The sequence below is a fragment of the Vicia villosa genome, linkage group LG6 (assembly GCF_029867415.1).
Source record: "Vicia villosa cultivar HV-30 ecotype Madison, WI linkage group LG6, Vvil1.0, whole genome shotgun sequence".
NCBI lineage: Eukaryota > Viridiplantae > Streptophyta > Magnoliopsida > Fabales > Fabaceae > Vicia > Vicia villosa.
The window spans coordinates 113,793,886-113,815,173 of NC_081185.1; the positions used below are offsets into that span (position 1 = coordinate 113,793,886).

At 33.5% G+C, this 21,288-nt stretch overlaps 1 protein-coding gene across 1 annotated transcript; it reads left to right on the forward strand.

The window, feature by feature from the left end:
- Positions 1–13,489: 13,489 nt before the first annotated feature.
- Positions 13,490–14,083, forward strand: LOC131614383 (F-box/kelch-repeat protein At3g06240-like). Its single transcript, XM_058885977.1, has one exon. The coding sequence runs from the start codon at positions 13,490–13,492 to the stop codon at positions 14,081–14,083; it is 594 nt and encodes a 197-aa protein (XP_058741960.1).
- The last annotated feature ends 7,205 nt before the right edge of the window (positions 14,084–21,288 follow it).

Consider the following 21,288-nt stretch of genomic DNA (forward strand, 5'->3'; position numbering starts at 1 on the left):
TCAGTTTTCACCACTAACTGTTCTATGGTTAAGAAAACAATTCACACATCTGGTTCCTTTGATCAAAAGAACATACCAGATATAAGCTCATCTTTGGATTTTCATAGAGGTCTTGAAAAGAAAACCTGAATGAATCCTTTCACTTACACTGAGCTCTTCTTCCAACTCCCATAAGCTTATGCCTAAAATAAACTAACATTTGGGATGGAAGGTTCAGTTGATTGTATTCTGACCAATCAACACAAAAAGCATATGTCTCCTCTTCCAGATCAGGAGTAGGTTCCAAACAAATGTACTCACACTACATAAGTTTAGCACCAGAACATCTGTTCTTCAACTGGTAGCTGCATACCAGTATGCCATCAGTTCCTTCTTCTGCCACTTGAAAGGACTTCCTCCCTTTACAGAACCAGAGTTCAATGCTCTTACAGACCTGGTTGTGAAACCAAGTTTGAGTAAGCAACCTCCATCCCGCAGTTATGCAGTTATGTCATCCAAGCTCACACTTTGATGAATCCCTGCTTCTTTTCCAACGACATCAGACACTCTGATGCATGAGACATCAGAAGGACTAGTTAGAGACTAATCCTCTAGCTGTACCCAGGATGCCACTTCCTTGAGCAAAGCTGTTTCCATGATGTCAAGAATACTGCCACTTGTTCTTGACTTCACAGTGTGCATTAGCCAATGCACTTCCTTACCTAGATCAGAAATAAACTGATCCAAGTAACCACCATCAAGATTATGATGTCTTCTTCTTCTTGTGCACTCCAAAGCTGAGCATGTTTCTTGCCAGGAAACCTTTTTTCAGAGATCATATGCTTCTGCTGCCACCAAAGAGATAGATCTTAGAACAAATGCACTATCCTTCCTGTACATGGTCTTGAAGAAGAGATGTTCCAACCTCTTTAAGAACATCAGTTATCTTGAACTTCCAAGGATAATCAATTAAATACTTGTACTTTGCACAAATAACAATTGATCTTCAATACCAGATTTGCAGAAGAATCTTCTTCTGAGAAGAAAAAAAAAACCATGTGTTTTCTTTAAATCTGCTGAAACTTCCATGTCATACAACCTCTAGTAAAAACCAGTCGTCTCCTCATCACTTCTTTAACACAGAGATCAAACCCGTCAGACTTTACATCTTAATCAAGTGCTCTTCTTCTCCTTTACCATTGCACCAGAAAGTATCATCCCTCGATCTCATCCTGAAACAGAATAGGATGCCTGCTCTGATACCAATTGAAATTCTGGTATGACAGAACCCAGATGTCATATACGATGCCGTGACATCTGGTCTGTTATAAACGCAGCAATGGTAGGATAGGATGATCTTTAATTTTGGTTCATCACCTGTATGCTAAACTATCATAATAATACTGGAACCATTTATGCATAATGATAACTCAGTTATCACAACCAGATTTTGATCTGAGGTGGTTCTGTAAAAGAACAAGCTTTGGAAGTATTCCCTGATGTCATATTGGATGTTACTGTCATACCCTAATTTTTGACCCCCCTGAGATGACATATCTTCAGGATTTTTCATCAGGTCAAGACAAGTACCCAGAGCAGTCAGTTCTCCATCTGGTACCTAATCGAGGATGCTCAAAGACAAGAAAGCTCAGGCAAAGGATCAATCAATACAAAGATTAGTCTCTAATACAATCATGGGGGCTCAAAAAACTTCACTTTTCTCATCTATGACTGATTAGACATCCAGTCATATGAGTACAGGTTTACTCAGGTCACCAGACTAGGGTTTTGAGCCTATCAAGGACTAAAATCAGGGATCACTTTTGGGAAACCCTAAAAAGCCCCAGGGAACCATTCAAAAACATCAATCATCTTCAAATAACTCATATGACAAGATCTACTGGACATCACACTTCAATTCAAAGTCTACAGTCATTATTTTCACATGGTCGACAAATTAGGGTTTTGACCTAATTCACCAAGATAGTTGACTTCTGATCAGGGCATGAATCCAAAACTCAAGACATGATTCAAGAGTCTCTACTACCTCAATATAATCCATTTATATCATCCATTTGGGGAGAAGATCTTATTTCTACACAAAAACCCAAAAATTCACTTTATAAGGAAAAAGTCAACTGTGAAGGATCATCATTGACTTTTAAGGTTTTTGGTCAAAAAATGACTTTCAAAGATCAATATCATCAATATATGGATGTCAAAGTCATTTGGCCAAAGAAATTCAAAGAAATTCATCAAAGAGCGAAAAGTCGGGAATTAGGGTTTTTGAGGGCATGGTGAGATCTCAAAATTTCACCTACACAACTCAAAAAACTTCCAACATGAAAGTTGTAGATCTTGCCAAATAAAACAACATCTTACAAGGGAACTTTTTTCAAAAGATCAACCATTTATGAAGTTTTGGAAATTTTGAAGTTTAGGTCATAAACACTTAGAAATTTTTCTAAGTGTTTTAACCTAGTTTTCTTCCAACTTTAGGCTCATTTTTCACAAATTTCCCAAAGGATTCTGAAGAAACTCCAAACTAATGATTTGAAGTAGATGTTTAGGGCTTTCCAAATTGTGTTCAACCTTCTTCAAATTCAATTTGAGCTAGGAGTTATGCTTGTTCAAAGTTGGCCTCATGAAGTAAAATTATAGGTCATGTACAATTTGGAACTTTGCAATTTTGTGCATTTTGCTTCACTAAGTGATGCTACACGACCTCTAATGCATCTGAAACCATACCATACATCAATTTCCATCATTGCATAAGGATTAGAGAAGATTCCCAAAAAACAAAGGCATGTGATTATGTAATGATTGCATTTTTGAATTTATGGCAAATTGATGATTCATCAAAGGAATCTTCTCCCAACCAATTGGAGCTCATTTCTGCAGCCATTTGGTCCCCTAAGATCAAGCAAAACCGATGGCTAGGGAGTGGTATCAAAGAGCTCATCATTGCACTTGGAATATTCTTTGAATTCCTTCATGGCTAAGAAAGCAAATCAACTTCACTAAGGAAGCTCACTCCTCTGCAGCTATACTGATCCATTTGCCTATAAATACAGATGCATTCCTCATTCAAAAACACACCAAAGCAACCATATTACTTGCTTTCTCTTTCTCTTCTCTTGTTCATTGTTTTTCAAAGTTCTTTGGCAAGAAGAATCGATTTCTTCAAACCAGAGCTTATCTTTGGGAAGTGAGCATTCTAACATCTCAAGGGAGGTCATTTGAGGTGATCCAAGCACCTGGATCACTTCTGTAGGTGGAGGAACACCATTGTTGCTCTCACTTTGGAGCATCTGCAGTTGGAGGTCCATGGAGTGATTCAGAAGGTTTCAAGGCAAGCCAATCATCCAGACACACTCCTTAGGTCATAGTGAAGCTAACCAGATGGCTGCAGCTCATCTGTAACTCGAGAATCAACACCCTCCATGTTCACTTGAAGCTGAAATCGAGGGAGGTCCATAGAACAATTCAGGAGGTTTGAGGTTATTACAAGCATTCAGTTAGCATCACTGAGCCACAAGGAAGCTTTTGGGATCATTCATACAAGCCCAGTTGCTCCCTATTATCCTCACGATCTCCATTTTCAGAGGTAAGTTTCTGAACTCCCTCTCTTTAATTTAAGTACTCTTTGTGAAATAGCTCGATTCTATCTTGTTCAGCATCATCAGAGGATTGAAAACCCTCTATCATCATCCATTTATCTTTCAGTATAGTCATTTAATTTAATTTTGAAATTTTAGGGTTCTTCACGATTTCTGGTAAATTAGTTAGATGTAGTTAATGATAGTTCATGTTAGTTACATACTTAGAATCATGAGTGAATTTAGAGCAAGTTTCGTGTTTACATCGTTGCAAATGGTTAAGAAACGAGTAAGTTCAGAAATTCAAAAATGGAGAGCTTGAGGTTGAAGATGAAGATGGTGGTGGCGCGCAAATTTGAATTCTCAGGGGAGAGTTTATTTTATTTTGAATGGTGTGCGTTTTATTAACGACTGAATAACTTGCCCTAGTGGCCACACATGCGCTCTTAGTCTCCTCATGCCCAAAGTCTGGGGTTCGAATCCCCCTCGCCCCAGACTTTTTGATTCTTTTATTTTTCAAAGATTTACAACTTGTTTTGAAACATAACCAAATGAAGGCAAGTCACTAACACTGAGCGCGCGTTGGCTCAGTGGTGTTGTTTTGGACTGGTGACCTCAAGGGCGTGGGTTCAAACCCTCCAAGGGCCAAAACTTATTTTTTAACACTAATTTCTTTCATTTCTCTTCACAACTTCACATATTTATTTAACCTATCAAAATAAATCATTTTCACTTCATTTTTCATACACCTATTATTTAATATACCTATTTTGTGAATAGTCAAAAAAATCATAAAAATATTATGTATTTCTTGAATTTTAATTAGGTTTAAAATAGTATGTTTTTAAGTGTTTTCTTAAATACTTTAAATATATATATATATTCACTTTGATTTAACCTAATCATTTTATAAATAATTTTATGATAAAACCCTAATTGTTTAGGTCTTAATTAAGTAAAAATCTTTATTTTTACTTTAATTAAATTGACTTTTGTCAAATCTCAAAACTGTTTTCAATCTCTGATAAAATCAAATGATTAAGGTTTTCAAACAACAAAACCTTGTATCATTCCAAGTCATTTTTTTCCAAATTGTTTTTACACCAGTACTGTAAAGTACTGGGCCTCTAATAGAGTGTAAGTCCCAAAAACCTCCTCTTCTTAGCTTGTTTTCAAAACTGTATTTTCAAAATCCTCTTTCTGTTTTCAAAACATTCTTCTGGTATTTGAAGGGCATTATTCCCGGTGAAACTCTTCAGATACCTATGTGACCTTTGTCCATCTTCACTTCTTCTGTTTTCAAAAAAAAACATTAACTGTTTATCATATATATTCAACTGTTATCAACAAAACAACAAAAATACTGTTGAGGCTTTGTACATACTTCTTCAATGGCCTCCACTCCATCCAGGTTAGGCTTTACAAGCTTTCAATTTACAGTCTTTATTTAAATTACTGTCAAATATAAACTGTGCATATATTAGTTTAGAACTGCGTTTGAGTATAAACCTTAGGACAGTTAAACTATATATATATATTATAGGAATATGGCCTAGGATTGAGAATGTCTTCCCGGTGAAGGCTCTTTCCTAATTAGAGATCTGTAGTTCAAACCCCCAAGATGAATTATTCCCGGTGAAACATCTTGGCAAAAACCTTAGAATCCAAATAAATAGGACACATCCACCCAAAGAGGAATTATTCCCGGTGAAACCTCTTACCCATTTGCTTAGAACCAAAATAAGTTCAAAACTACATAGCTTTCTCTTGTGCTATAACAAGGACCCTCGATTAGCCTCCTCTTGGGCTTTGTACAAGGACCCACAGGCTTCTTAAAAGTATTTCCAGCTTCCTCTTGAGCTTGTATACAAGGACCCATCAGGTTTCTTATAAACATAGGAACAGGTCTTTAGTCACCTTTTAGCCTACCCTGGTGAGTTTCTTCCAATTTAAACCAGACTTTAAACAAGCTAAGTTTGTCTCAATTTTGCATTGAGTACACCTTTTGGAATGAGAGACATGGACAGTCTCTGTCACCCTTATCTTCATCAATCTTCCTTAGCAGAGTCTAGGATCCATGCTTTGGGTCATCCTCAGCATTGAGTCAGCCTTCATCTTGGGCTTTAAACAAGAAGTCTCCATTAGATAATCTTTCTGCCATTCATTTTCAACAAAATCCCTGGAAAGGGTTAGTTTCCACACATTCTTTCATTTTTAATATAAACCCCTGGAAAGGGTTAGCCTCCAAAGTCAATTAATAAATAATGTCATTTCTCTTAGGGGATAATTTCCCCAAAAAAGTCAAAACCCCTGGAAAGGGTCAGCCTCCAAAAAAACATGATAAAGTCAGTCTTTTAACAGACAAATTCACCAGCTGAGTCAAAATCCCTGGAAAGGGTTAGCTTCCAAAGAAAAACAGTCTTTTAATAAATAAAACCTCCTCAGTAGAGTCAAAACCAACAAAAACAGTTAGCCTCAACCTTGGGCTTCATACAAGGCACCCAAACAATAAAACTCCCCCGTCAAGAGTCAGCCTCAACCTTGGGCATTGTACAAGGCAGATAATAGAGTCTCCCCAGTGAGTTCTTCATCATTCAGTAGCCACAACCTTGGGCTTTGTACAAGGCAGATAAACCATATCTTTCATGTGTCAAAGATTCCTAACACTTAGGATCTTTCCCCATATAGTCATCCATACTTAATTCATTTAAGAGTCCGCCACAACCTTGGGCTTTGTACAAGGCAGAAAATAATGTTTTCCCTAGCTAGAGTCAGCCACAACCTTGGGCTTTGTACAAGGCACATAAAATAGAGTCATTCATTCAAATTACCCTCAACAGTTAGCCACAACCTTGGGCTTTGTACAAGGCACATAAATAGAGTCTCCCTAAGTAGAGTCAGCCTCAATTCTGGGCTTTGTACAGAACACAAAAATACCCTGTAATTAATCCCCAGTGGAGTCATCTCCCAGAGTCAATAATATTAATTAATCAATCAAAAAGCCTCAAGCTTGGGCCTCATACAAGCCAGCTAAAGTCAAATCTTTTATACAGTAGATAGACATAGCTTATCTCTATAGAGAGATATTTTTACTACTCTACCACATTCAAGCAAACAAACATTTCAATTTCAATTTCATTCAAAGTCTCTCATTTAGGACTCTGAAAGACATGCTCTGGCACATCCCCAGACTTGTACACTTTCCCTAATTTGGACGAGCAACTTTCTTTCATTTAAGAGGCATCTGACTGGCATACTTGCACACACAAGTAAGGTCCCCCTCTTGAATGAAATGAATCCAGTTATTCTGTCACTCCTTTAAATGTTTGTGGTAGAATAGTACAAATACCTCTCTGTAGAGATAATTTCATGTCTCTTTACTGTAAACAGAGATTTAATTCCAAGCTTCAACCTTGAGCTTCAAGCAAGGCACCAAAAACATTTAATTTCCCTAGTTAGTTCCCCGAACTACATTAAGCTCTGACTTCCACTAGGGATATGTAGGCATGAGGTTCACAAGGAATCTCAGCGAGCTAATAAAATACCAAAAATAGTCAGTCAGTCTGTCTGTCTGTCTTTTCAAATCAATTCAATTCCTTCTCCTAACACAAAGGAGAAACTTTCCCAATCATTAGCAGCAAACACAATCACAATGACACAGAGAAGGTTCCTGTAGAGTACTACAGATATGTAGGGTGTTTAAACACTTCCCTATGTATAACCGACCTCCCGGACTCCAGAATTTCTAGTCTAGGTGAAATCCCCACACTTAGCAAACTCCTAGGGTTTAGTTGAGATCTTTTTTCCCCTTTCCTACTCGTAGGACAAATAAGAAAGTTCGTGTGATATCGTAGGAAGAACTGAAATAAAATTCATCCCACCACGGGCGCATTCTCCTTCCAAATTTCGCGTGAAGGGTCTAGCGTGCCGTCCTCCCAAGTGAAACGGGGAGGTAAAAGAAAACGACACCACAGTTACGACATCTTATATCAGATTAATAAACCAGTGCAGAAAATAAAGAACAGCATACAAACAGTAACGAACACACAGAATTGTTCACCCAGTTCGGTCTAACCAACCTACTCTGGGGGCATACCAAGCCAGGGATGAAGTCCACTATTAGCAGTATTAATTCAGAGCTAAACTTCCAGTTTACAACTCCTCACTTAATCACTACCCAATGACCCCTCTACCTAGGTTCTCCCTAGATATGGAATATCTCCATTCCACTCCCAATCATAGCAATGATGTCTAGCAGTCAACACCTCAGCCACTGCATCGACGGCTTAATTACCAACATTCAAAGCACACAAATAAACATATCTTAGAGTTGCTTCAAAGCTTCCTCCAAGCACACAACTCCACTCATTGCTTTACAACTTCTGAGTGAATAAAACAAACCTCTTACCTACAGGCTTCGAGGCACAAATCAGTGACCTTCCCACAAACCGGGAGGTTCACCTACACGGCTAACCCTAATGGTTACATCTTTCTAAACGCCGGCTAGCTTAATAAACTAGGTTACAAAGTTTCCTATTTATAACCTATTCCCAACTGGACTTGGGCTTACAATCACAGCATTATTTGCTGTTACAAATCACAGAAAACTTTCTGCTAAAAACAAGGTCTTCAATCATAAGTTTCCTAATTTATCTTCATAATTGGAAACTGCATAATTCTCCAATATTCTAATCTTGATTCTCTTGATCTCTAAACCTATGCCACATAGGATTGCATAATATTCCAAAGAATATTCTGCATCTTTTGAGTACTTACTGAATCTTTATATTCTAGCTCAGCAGGCGCGTGACAGCTAAATATAACAGTAACTGCTGTCAAATACTGATGTCACAGAGCATGTCGTGACATTCCATAGAACATCTTGATGTTGTACCTGTTCTGCATAAATCACAGCAAACAGTATTCTTCACTTCAATTCTCTGCTTCTCACATATCAGGGTGCCAAAAAGACAGCCCATGATTTGTTCTATTACTGATGTACAATCAGCACAATCTTTAGTTTCCCAAAATAAAGACTGAGATAAATAAGGAAACATAATAGAAATAGAATAGAAAATGTAGCAGCTACTGCTGTCAAACACTGATGTCATGACGTCGAGCATGACATCCAACTCACAGCATGTATTAGCTTACACAACCAGAACCTGTATAACCTTTAACACTACACACCACATGTCATGACCTTAGTCAAGACAACAGAATACACATGAATGTTTTACCACAAAATGTAGCCAATCAAAACATCTACACTAATTCTAATTTTTACTAATTTGACCCTACACATTTATATTAACTTTACTAATTTAACCCTACATTAAGATTAAATATAATAATAATAAAATTAATAATAATATAATAATTATATAAATAATAATTAATATATATTTATAGATGAGATGATAAGGATCTCTTCCAGCTTAACCAGATCGACATTGGTTGACAGTGTAAAAATAGTTTACATTTTTAATGGAATATCCCTTTTCTCATTAAATATTATGATTCAATGTCACTTCATTTATTTTATTTTAAAATAAATTTAATATAATTTATATTAAAGATATCGGTACCTAACTTAGATTTAAGGAAGAATTTACCAAACTATTTATCATTTTTAATACTTTACTTTTTTTATAAAACAACATACTATAGTTCTTGACTCGATACTATTTACTATTTTTAATACTTTTACCTTTTTTTTTAAATACCATAAAATTAAGGCATAAATAGTCCCCTAGTCCCATAAGATAATTTCGAGTTTCGATTTAGTCCCACAAGTAAAAAAAGTAACGTTTAATCCCTTAGTATTTTCTCCGTTAACACATTAGATCCCATTATGTCAGTCCAGATCTACGCCGTTTCTTATTGCCACAGTGGCACGCCACCTGTTTCATGAGTCAGCAAACGACATAACTTTATTATATCTAGGGTTTCAAGGTTCTAGTTTTCTCTTCAACCCTTGGTCAAATTCATCTTCTTTTAGCGTATTCTTCGTCTTCTCTTCAATCCTTGGTGTATTCATCTTCTTCTTTCATCTTCTTCTTTCCTTATTGTCTCCAATGTCAAGTTGTGATTCTATTGGAACGTATGTCATTCGCAGAAATAAGAGGAAGGAATGTTTTTGCTAAGATGAATGTGTTATGCGTACTATGGGTGACATGAATAGTGTGAATTTTGGAAAAACGTTTTGGGGGTGCCGAAATTTTCGAAACCATGTGAGTAAGGGTTGTAACTTCTTCAAATGGTTCGAGGACGACATTATTGATGAAAGGGATTTGAAGATCCAGAGGCAAAAGAAGAAAATTCAGAAATTGAGGAAAGAGATCAACAACACTAGGGGATGGTTGAAAGTGACTGTAATTCTTTCAATAATGAGCTTAGTGTGTAATGTTGTTTTTGTAACAATTTTCTTTTAAGTTGTTTAGTTGTATGAGCTTAGTGTGTAATGTTGTTTTGGTAACAATTTTCTTTTATTATATGTATCAGTTTTCTGTGTTATGGGAAATATCAGTTATGATGTTTAATTTCAATCATTTTCATTGTTATGTATCAGTTAATTTATTTTGTTTCCCTTAAGTTAAATTGAAATGAATTATGCAAAAGTAAGTTAAATTAAAATGAGTCAGAGTACATAAAAATGGTATTACTACACAAAGGATGACATTCATAGTACATAAAAGGTGGCATTTATAAGCCATAGTCATAGTACACAAAAGGTGGCATTTATAAGCCATAGTCATATTAAACAAAAAGGTGGCATTTATAAGCCATGGTACATATACCAGTCAACATTTATAAGCCAATGTCATATATTTACATCAGTTAACAAACTAAATTTAAAACTTAGGGTTAGCTTGTACCTTGCTTTTTGGGATCCTTTTGAAGTCTCTTTTTCTTTTTGGGTGGTTGCTGAGATGATGTTGTAACAGGTGTAGCAGAAGTTCCACTTGGTGTAGAAGCAATAGCTGGCCCTTGGCTTGATGGAGTAGTGCCCACAGTTGGTTGTTGGCTTGATGGAGTAGTAGCCACAGCTGGTTGGCTTGATGTAGCAGTTGTTGGTGCTTGGGTTGATGGTCCAGTAGAAATATTAGCTGGTGGCAACTTGCAAGTGGCCTTGTTGTCGCCATCCTTATGGCACCTATTACACTTGATACCAAACTTTGCCCTTTTAAGTTGTGTTGCACTTCTTACTTGTTCCCCAGCCTCTTTGTTCCTTTTATTTTTGGGTCTACCAGGTTGTCTTTTTATAGGAGGTGGTTATAGGAGAGTGGCTCCATTGACTGTATATATCACTGGAGCATAACATGCCTCATAGCACTCTTTTTTGTAATACTAAGGAACAAAGTCATCTACTTCTAAACGTTGATCCTTCAAACATGCATATGCATGACAGCATGGTAGCCCAATCAGCATCCACATTCTACATGAACACTCATGCTTTGACAGATTAACATAATACTTTTCTTCCATGATTGTTATGTGCCTAACCTCATAGTCTACTTCACCTGCACGCCTGTTACAAATAAAGGAATAAAAGACATAATAGCATCATAGTCAATCTACTTCATGTGCCTAACCTCAAAGAAAGCATATTACCTAACCATCCAATAGTTAGTCAGCTGAGATTGTTTTGCCAACTGCTTTCTGATATTGGGCAGAATAGTATCATCATATTTGGCAATCCTTTTCCTGTTAGACTCCCACCTCACCATCATGTACACCCTAATATCTTCAAGCATAATCACAATGGGCTTGGCTCTTGCAGTTACAAAGACAGAGTTAAATGCTTCAGACATGTTATCCACCAAAGTGTCACACTTTGGACCACTTTTAAACATTGATTTACTCCATAACCTAGGTGGGATCTTCCAAATGTGTTTAAAGGCATCTGGATTCTCATCTTTAATTTGTCTCATAATTTTTTCCCAAGCATTTGGATGACTTGCATATGCAGCCTTCCACATCAACTCCTTTAATTTGACACCAGAAAACTTCTTCTTAAAATTGCTATATAAGTGTCTACACAAAAGGTGGAATAAATACATTAGCATTAAGAATCTTTTTCCTAGCACTCAAAAGGTGGAATAAATACATTAGCACTTAATCAAATATGTTTACCTAACACAAAACTTTTGATCAACTCATGGTAGCAACTCATCAAGAGCATGTAATAAACCCTGTTATCATATAGGTTAGTACTGGAACGAACAAAACTAAATAATTCAATATCAAAATAAACTTATAAATATATTAGTACTAACCTTTTGTTGATCACTTATAAATGTGTATGTCTTGCATATTGTGACACCTCCCAAATCAATTGTTAATAAATCCAAAAACCAGCTCCAAGAATCTTTGGTTTCTTCCTCAACTACAACATATGCTATGTGCAGCATTTGATCATTAAGATCCCTCCCAATTACTGCAAGAATTTGTCCCCCCTGATGTACAACACAATCAAATCGATCACTCATGACCTAATCACAACGAATAAGGAATAGGTGAGACTACGGAGTAAACAACAAGGTTATAACGACAACTATGAAAACGAAATGGAGAGATGATCCACGTACCTTAGCGTGGAAATGAGATGCTGAAAACAATCTTCGTCTTCAGCCTGAGGGTTTCTTCGCATCTGCTAGAGTTTTTGGGACAAACGATGGAAATGAGGAGAATGCTTGAAGTAATGAAGTTACTATCTGTGACACATCAGTATATGCAAAAATAAAAGAAAATGTGACAATAAGGATCACAAAATGACACATCAATTTACTAAATGCCACATAAGCTTTTTTAACATTTTTTCAATGAAACTTGACAAAATGGATTTAACTGCCTAACAGAGACTGATTGAAGGACGCTAATGAAACGTTTTAAATTTGTGTGACTACATTGCAACAATAAATTAACTTACGGGACTAAAAGAGTAATTGAGCCTAAAATTTATAGAGTTTAAAAGTAATGCAGTGATAGTGTAAACTAACTTACACATACAATCAAAATCTTTATACTTGCCATGTCATATTAGTTTTTTAAAATTAAAATTGTGTTTTAATCAAATACATGGTTGTGATTGGTTGAAAGTGTAAAAATATTTTACACTGTCAATGCATATATACATGCTTGTATATATTATAAATTTTCATAAAAAGAGAAGTTTAGTCTACATGTCATTAGAAGACAATCAAAGATAAAAGGTGACAAACTTGAGAGGGCAAAATCAAGCAATTGAAATATAGGGGGCTAAAATTAAGCAATTAGAAAACTTAGGAGACCAAAATCAAGCAATTGAAACTTGGAGGACTAAAATCAAGCAATTGAGAAATTTGAGAGGTCAAAAGTGCATTTAAGCGTTAATTTAATTGGGTACCAGTATCTTTAACCAATTAAATATGAGTTTAAAGGTAGTGCACTGTCAGGGTAAAAAAATATTACACGGGCATGAAATCAAAATATTTGAAAGTGTCAAATTATCACATTATTTTAAAATTTACAATCTGACTTAGCGGGATAAATGATTATCATTGGTTTATGGTGTAAAAATAATTTACACTGTTAGTGGACCATCCCTTTTCTCATTAAATATTATGATTCAGTGTCAAGTCATTTATTTTATTTTATTTTATTTTAAAATAAATTTAATATAATTTACATTAAAGATACCAAAGAATTTACCAAATTATTTATCATTTTTAATCCTTTACTTTTTCTTATAAAACAACATACTATAATTCTTGACCCGATACTATTTACTATTTTTAATACTTTTACCTTTTTTTTAAAAAAAATACCATAAAATTTATATAATTACAGGCTTGTACTATATATTATAAATTTTCATAAAAATAATTTATATTATTACGAAATTCAAGGGGCTTGTAGAATATACAATCATGTCTTCGTCTCAGCTATTCATCTCTGACGATCTCATTGTCGAGGTCTTATCTCTTCTTAATGTCAAATCTGTTGTTCGATTCAGATCTGTTAACAAGCATTGGGATACTCTCATTTCCGATCCTATTTTTGTAAAACTGCATCTCAAGAAATCAACAAAACAAAATCCTCACTTCTTACTCATCAGTGAACATAGAACATTTATCCCAGGTGAGTCACCCTATGGCAGTGATGATGAATGTGAGTATGAATGTGGTGTCATTCCCTACTCTATAAGCAGCTTACTCAATAATCCCTCGTTCGCACTTTCTGTGGACTCTTACTACTTGGTGCAACATAAAGAATGTTCTAATATGATCGGTTCCTGTAATGGATTGACATGTTTGGTTGGTGAATCCAACATCCGTGAGTATAAAGAGTACTGGTTCTGGTTATGGAACCCAGCCACCAGGACGACATCGCCAAAATTTGGATTCTTATGCTTATTTTACAATAGTTTCGTCTTCCCTTCCTCTTATGATGGCCATTACAATTTCTTCTTTGGTTATGATAATTCAACTGACACTTATAAGGCAGTGATGTCAGAATTCTAAGTATGGCTGATAATATTTGGAGAAATGTTCAAAGTTTCCGTATTGATTCTTTGTCCACTTGTGAAACTGGTGTGTCTTTCAAAAGCACTCTGAACTAGTTGGCCATTTCTAATGCAATTTGGCATATGGGTAATGATTATAAGGATTTTACTATTGATAATTTTTTTATTGTTTCACTTGATTTGAGGACTAAGACATACAATCAATACTTATTGCCTCCTGAATTTGTTCAAGTTCCACCTAGAGCTCCAATTATTGGTGTGTTGGGAGTCTGTCTTTCTTTTTCTTATTGTCACAACACCCATCTTATTATATGGCAGATGAAGAAATTTGGGGTTCAAGATTCTTGGACTTAGTTTCTTAAAATTAGTTATCACAATCTTCAAATTGACTACGACTATAGTGACGAAAATATAAAGTATCGTTTTCATTTGGCGCCACTGTTTAAAAAATTAGGTTATGTTTTTAAAAAAAATTCTCTATAGTAAATCTACCTTTAAATAATTTGGTTATATGTTTATTTTTGTTTTCACCATTGATATAGTCTGCTCGAGGATGAGTTATAGCAACAAGTAGTTCCAACACTTTTCCATTAGTAATTGCATGTGATTGAAATGTAGTTCTCACTATTGAATCGGGGTCAATCACAATTGTATCACTTAATAATGAGAATTTCTTTTCTGACCCTCTACCTTCTTGGTCATCCGCGGCGAAAACCCCAAAATGCTCTTAAACTTCGGAAATGCATTTCCGTAGTCATCTTTTTATGAGAAAAAATATGGTTTCGGAAATGCACTTCCGAAGACATCTTTGTTTTTTTGGAAAAAAACTGATTTCGGAAATGTACTTTCGAAATGAAGTTATTTTCCAGAAAAATAGGTGAATTTGGAAGTGCATCTCCGAATTCACCCCCTTGGAAGAATTCGGAAATGTACTTCCGAAATAATGTCTGATACACAAAAAAATAACAAACGACAACGATTCGATTTATTTAAAGCATGAAGATTACAAACATCACATTACATAAAATTAAAATTACATATTGTTAAACACGGGTAATTAACGATGAGTCAACATTTTGATAACGTCGGCTCCCGATCTTTGAAGTTTCGCATCTAACTCGATCTGACCCTTCGAAGAAAATCGGTCGAAAGATGTCCACAAAACCGCTAAATCTTCGTCGTTCTTGACTTCGAATTGGGTGAACTGAACGTCTCCCTCGTCGTTAAGCGATGGCGAGCGGTACTCAAGCTTGACAACCTTCCGATTTTCCGGATATTGCAATAGAGTGTTGAGCGACGTTATCAATTCCGCGAACAGCGTGTCGCGCAAGAAGCGGAATTGGAACGGCATCGGGTAGCCATTTGTGAAGTAGATAAATGCTAGGTAGGGGTGGGTTTGTGTCATTGGTGTTTTGTGGTTTGATGATGATGAAAAAGATTGTGTTATATTTATGGACTTATTGGAGTAATAATGACCCAACAAACCTTATCTTGTATTCAGTGGGTGTTTTAGAAATGAACTTCCGAAATAAGTCCAAAAATAGCTATATTTCGGAAATGATCTTCCGAAATTAGCAAAAACAGAAGTGAAAAATTAGATTTTGTGTATTGCATTCTGTTTTGAGATAACCATAACAAATACACATAATAAATCAAGATAGGCACAACATAAACATTGACAACATTAAACATACTTACATTATATATGTATTGAATCAGTTTAATTTTACATTATAAACGACAATACATACAAAAAATGACACGCACCGGTCACTACAAACAAAAAACGGTCTGATAAAAACTATAATTCGCCGAACCAATCGGTGGCGCTTAAATTTAAAACCGGTATGTTCTTCGACCGCTCTCTATTTTCCTTGCGCTCTTGCTTCATCATTTCTTCAAACTCCGCCATTCTTTCAACAAACGTATTCGGCCAAGTCTCCGCCTCACTTGTGTGATGTGTCGTCCACTCACAAGAAGTAGCCGGTATAGGACACCCCGCTTTCAAAAAAACTTGCACAAAATGGCGCGATCTTAGATACCCGATACAAATGATGCGGCTAGACGCGTCCAAAGGCGGACGACTATGAAGCGGAAAAAATGTCTCCGAAAATCCAAATCTCGTCAAATCGACACAAAAACGATCGTACGCACTTACTATTAGGTGGCCCATATCGGGGAATGACATCCACTTCGAAACCGGGGCTAACCGCTTACGGATGGAACAAGTGAATCATGAATTTTTTGAAAGTTTTCTTGATTTTCATAAAGTCGGCCCTAGATGTCCCTATGCGAAGTCATTGTATACTTACTTGATATTTGAAATACTATCCGGTTTTTTCGCTTCAAATCAGCAAGTATGTTTCTCGGCGCCACTTTGATTATCGATAAATCTAAAATAACATTCTTCTCTTCGCAGGACAACCGACACGCCATTGGATGCCCGTGTAGCTTGGGTTCCAAGTCATGATTATGAATTCCACAAATGACGCTAAAACGCCACAAATCATCAATCCTCCGAGTTATGCGTAACTTAAACATACACCCACACTTTCTCGATCCCGTGTCTTCGTGTTTTAACACCCGGTTTATTGGTACATACCTTCCACCCCTCTCGCAATTCAAAACGACAAAAGCTTTCCGTCTACTATTTCCATTGTCGGACCTTAATATAACAATGTCAAATCCAAGTTTACTAGCTTCACTACGAACCCAATCAAGTAATTGTTCACGACAAGCGAAGCTCCTATCATTTGTAAATTGTTGTCGTACATCCACCGCATCGATCATGGCTTTAACATCGTTAACCGGCTCGTTATTAATGTTGACATCTTCCGGAACTACTACGTCATCGGCGACAATGTTGTCCGGATGCACCATACCTAACATATGCAAAAATATGCTAAAATGGTCAAAACTGTTTTTTTTAAATTCTGCCAGACATTATTTCGGAAGACATTTCTGAAATTTGTTAGGTGACTTATTTCGGAAATGAACTTCCAAACTGACGGAGTTTTCATCTCTTGAATAAGCAACAATGTAGTGAAATAAAGGATAAAATGAGTGATGTTTACCTCAAATTGTAGCTTTCTATGCTCCCTTTAACGTGATCAACCGTTTGAAACTTGATTTTGAGATGAAAAATGGATTGATATTGATGGAAGTTTTGGAGATAATTTGGGTTTGTTTTTGATAAAAATGATGAAATAGTGAAGGAGGAAAAATGGTATTTAAAACTTTTATATATTTTTTAAATACCATAAAATTCTTGACTAAACACTATCTATTATTTTTAGTTGAACACTCCGGTACCTTTGAGTTTAGTTGGGTACTGATACTCTTATTCAATCAAACAAAGTTATTTATTGTCATGTCACATTTTAAATTATTTTTATTTTAAAATAAATTATATTTTTTAATTAATTTGCACTAAAGGTACTGGTACCCAACTACTTATCATAGGTACCTAAAAATTTATCTTATTAATACTTTTAAATGTTGTTGTTAAATAATATAAAATTCTTGAAAAGACACTATTTATCTACTTTATTATTATTTTTTGTAAAATAACATAAAATTTTTGACTGGACAGCATTTACCATTTTTATTTCTTTTTCCTTTTTAAAAAAATATCATAAAATTTACATAATTACATGCTTCTATAAATTACGGTATAAATTTATGATAAAAATAATTTATATTAGGCTTAAATGCACCTTTGGTCCCCCTATTTTCATGTTTTTTAAGTTTTAATCCCCCATTTTAAAACTCAACTTTTTGGTCCCTAAACTTTACTTCACTTGGTATTTTGTTGGTCCCCTTCAATTTTGCATAGTTGGCAATAATGACTTGGATTAAAAATTTATTTTAAATTATGTGGCATTGGTGACTGGATTATTTTATTATTTAATATTATTTTTATTTACAAACAAATTAATTAATAATTTTTTTAAATAGTTATTTAAAATATTTATATGAAACTTTTTTGACTAACCCTATTGGCCCACACAATATCATTTTAATTCTGGATTATTTTATTATTTAATATTATTTTTATTTACAAACAAATTAATTAATAATTTTTTTAAATAGTTATTTAAAATATTTATATGAAACTTTTTTGACTAACCCTATTGACCCACACAATATCATTTTAATTCAGTTCAAGTTGGATGAAGTAGCTGCTTTATAAACACTACACATTTTTCTAAAACAAGCAATGTGGGACTTTTTTTTTTCTTTTCAAAACAAAACCTGCTATGGAGCACTACAAGCCTCATCCAACTAGCTGATACATAGAAGATAACGATGAAAATGGGTTAAACTTAAAAGGTGGTAGTTCATCAATGGAGTTAGAAATTGGTTTGAGAAAATAGTCTATTCTGAAAAGTAAGTTAAACACGTGTAGCCGATCCCAACAATCAAACAAAAACCATCACCATTTTTTCTACCTAGATCCTTCATTTCTCCATTTTCACTATACTGCATTCATAAATTAATCTTATACTTTCGATATTTTATTTTATTTTATTTCAATGGTGGTGTAACCAATAACCATTAATATACTAACATTGGTTGTACTTTTCTTCTTTTTCTTTAGGACACTATTGAAAATGGTAAATCTAACTAGTGCAGCTAGAGCTTTGAAGGATGGGAAAAATATATTTATTGACAGGTGCAATCTTAACATAGAACAGCGATCGGATTCTGTAAAGCGTCAGGGTGAAACCCAAATAGATATGCATGCAGTTGTACTTGATCTTCCTACTAACTTTGTATTTCTCAAAGTAAAATGCTGCCCAAATTAAGTGAAGGCTTTATCAGAATAACATTTTGTCATAGTGAGAGTAATGTCAAAGATGCTGTTGATACATAACCTTTCACATGGCTGCTTTGGACAGAAAAATTCGGCTGCCAAAATCCAATCTAGTATAATGAAATTCTTGAAAAAGGTAGAGGTCCTAGTTGCTTCATTGATGAACTACCAGTTTTTAAGTTTAAATCATTTTCATCATTATCTTCTGTTTCTGAACTAATGGACTGCGTATTAGCTAGTTGGATGAGGCTTGTAATGCTCCATAGCACGTTTTGTTTTGAAAAGAACAAAAAAAAATGTCCCACATTGCTTGTTTTATAAAAATGTGTAGTGTTTATAAAGCTACTTCATCCAACTTGAAATGAATTAAAATATTATTGTGTGGGCCAATAAGGTTATGCCAAAAAAGTTTCATATAAATATTTTAAATAATTATTTAAAAAAAACATAATTATAATTATTAATTAATTTGTTTGTTAATAAAAATAATATTAAATAATAAAATAATCCAGTCACCAATGTCACATAATTTAAAATAAATTTTTAATCCAAGTCATTACTGCCAGCTATGCAAAATTGAAAGGGGACCAACAAAATCTCAAGTGAAGTAAAGATTAGGGACCAAAAAGTTAAGTTTTAAAATAAGGGGATTAGAACTTAAAAAACATGAAAATAGGGGGACCAAAAGTGCACTTAAAAAAATATCATAAAATTTAGGGTTAATACCTATTTTCCCCCCTGCCATATAGGCGACATTTGAAAAACCCCCTGCAAAAAAAAAAGTTGCAAGAATTCCCCTAACATTTGAAGATTCTCTCATTTTAAACGTTCGTCAGATCCAGTCATCCAAAATGCTTACGTGACATGTATTTTTTTGATGTTTTTAATTGTTTCTAATGACGTGGATGCCCAGGTGGCTTTTTATTTTATTTATTTATTAATTTTAATGCCACATGTATTTTATTTTGTTTTTATTTTTTGTTAATATAGGTTAATATAAGAAAACATGTTGATTTTTTTAATTGTTTCTAATGACGTGGATGCCCAGGTGGCTTTTTATTTTATTTATTTATTAATTTTAATGCCACATGTATTTTATTTTGTTTTTATTTTTTGTTAATATAGGTTAATATAAGAAAACATGTTAAAAATTTCTTGGATGTAGGAATTGAACCCACCCCCTTCCACTACAAGATGCAGCACCTAACCACTAGGCTGCAAGTTCAAAGCTGATATATAATTTAAATATTCTTATAGTATTCAACTTATTATTTGCATTTAATTAATAATTATATACAACTAATTATATACTAGTTATATTAATTTAATTTAGTTTATATTTTCTAATTAATATTAGTTTAATTTAATTTAACATTATTTTACTATTAACGTTATATTTAAGTTAATTAATTTAATTTAAACATTTTATATTAATTTAAACAATAACGTTATATTTTTGTTATAATTATTACTATTTTAGTTTATATTTTACTGTTGCTATTTTTTTAATATTAATTAATAACGTTAATAGTAAATTAAATTAAATATAAATATTAATATAAATTGTTTAAATATAACATTAATATAAATTAAATTAATTAACTTAAATATAATGTTAATAGTAAAATAATATTAAATAAATTAAATTAAATAATCATAAACGTTAAATTAAATTAAACTAATATTAATTAGAAAATATAAACTAAATTAAATTAATATAAACAAATATTAATGAATAACATTAACAGTAAAATAAATTAATTTGAATAGTATATATATAGTATATATCATTCAAAGTATTTGAATAACAAAATACTTATATAGTATATATATAGTATTAATTTAACGTTAACGTTTATGTTCAATAGTATATATAGTAAATTAATTTAACGTTAACATTTATACTTATATAGTTTATGTTCAATATATACTTATATAGTTTATATTTTACTGTTGCTATTTTTTTAATATTAATTAATAACGTTAATAGTAAATTAAATTAAATATTAATATTAATATAAATTGTTTAAATATAACGTTAATATAAATTAAATTAATTAACTTAAATATAAGTTAATATAAATTAAATTAATTAACTTAAATATAATGTTAATAGTAAAATAATATTAAATAAATTAAATTAAATAATCATAAACGTTAAATTAAATTAAACTAATATTAATTAGAAAATATAAACTAAATTAAATTAATATAAACAAATATTAATTAATAACATTAACAGTAAAATAAATTAATTTGAATAGTATATATATAGTATATATCATTCAAAGTATTTGAATAACAAAATACTTATATAGTATATATATATAGTATTAATTTAACGTTAACGTTTATGTTCAATAGTATATATATAGTAAATTAATTTA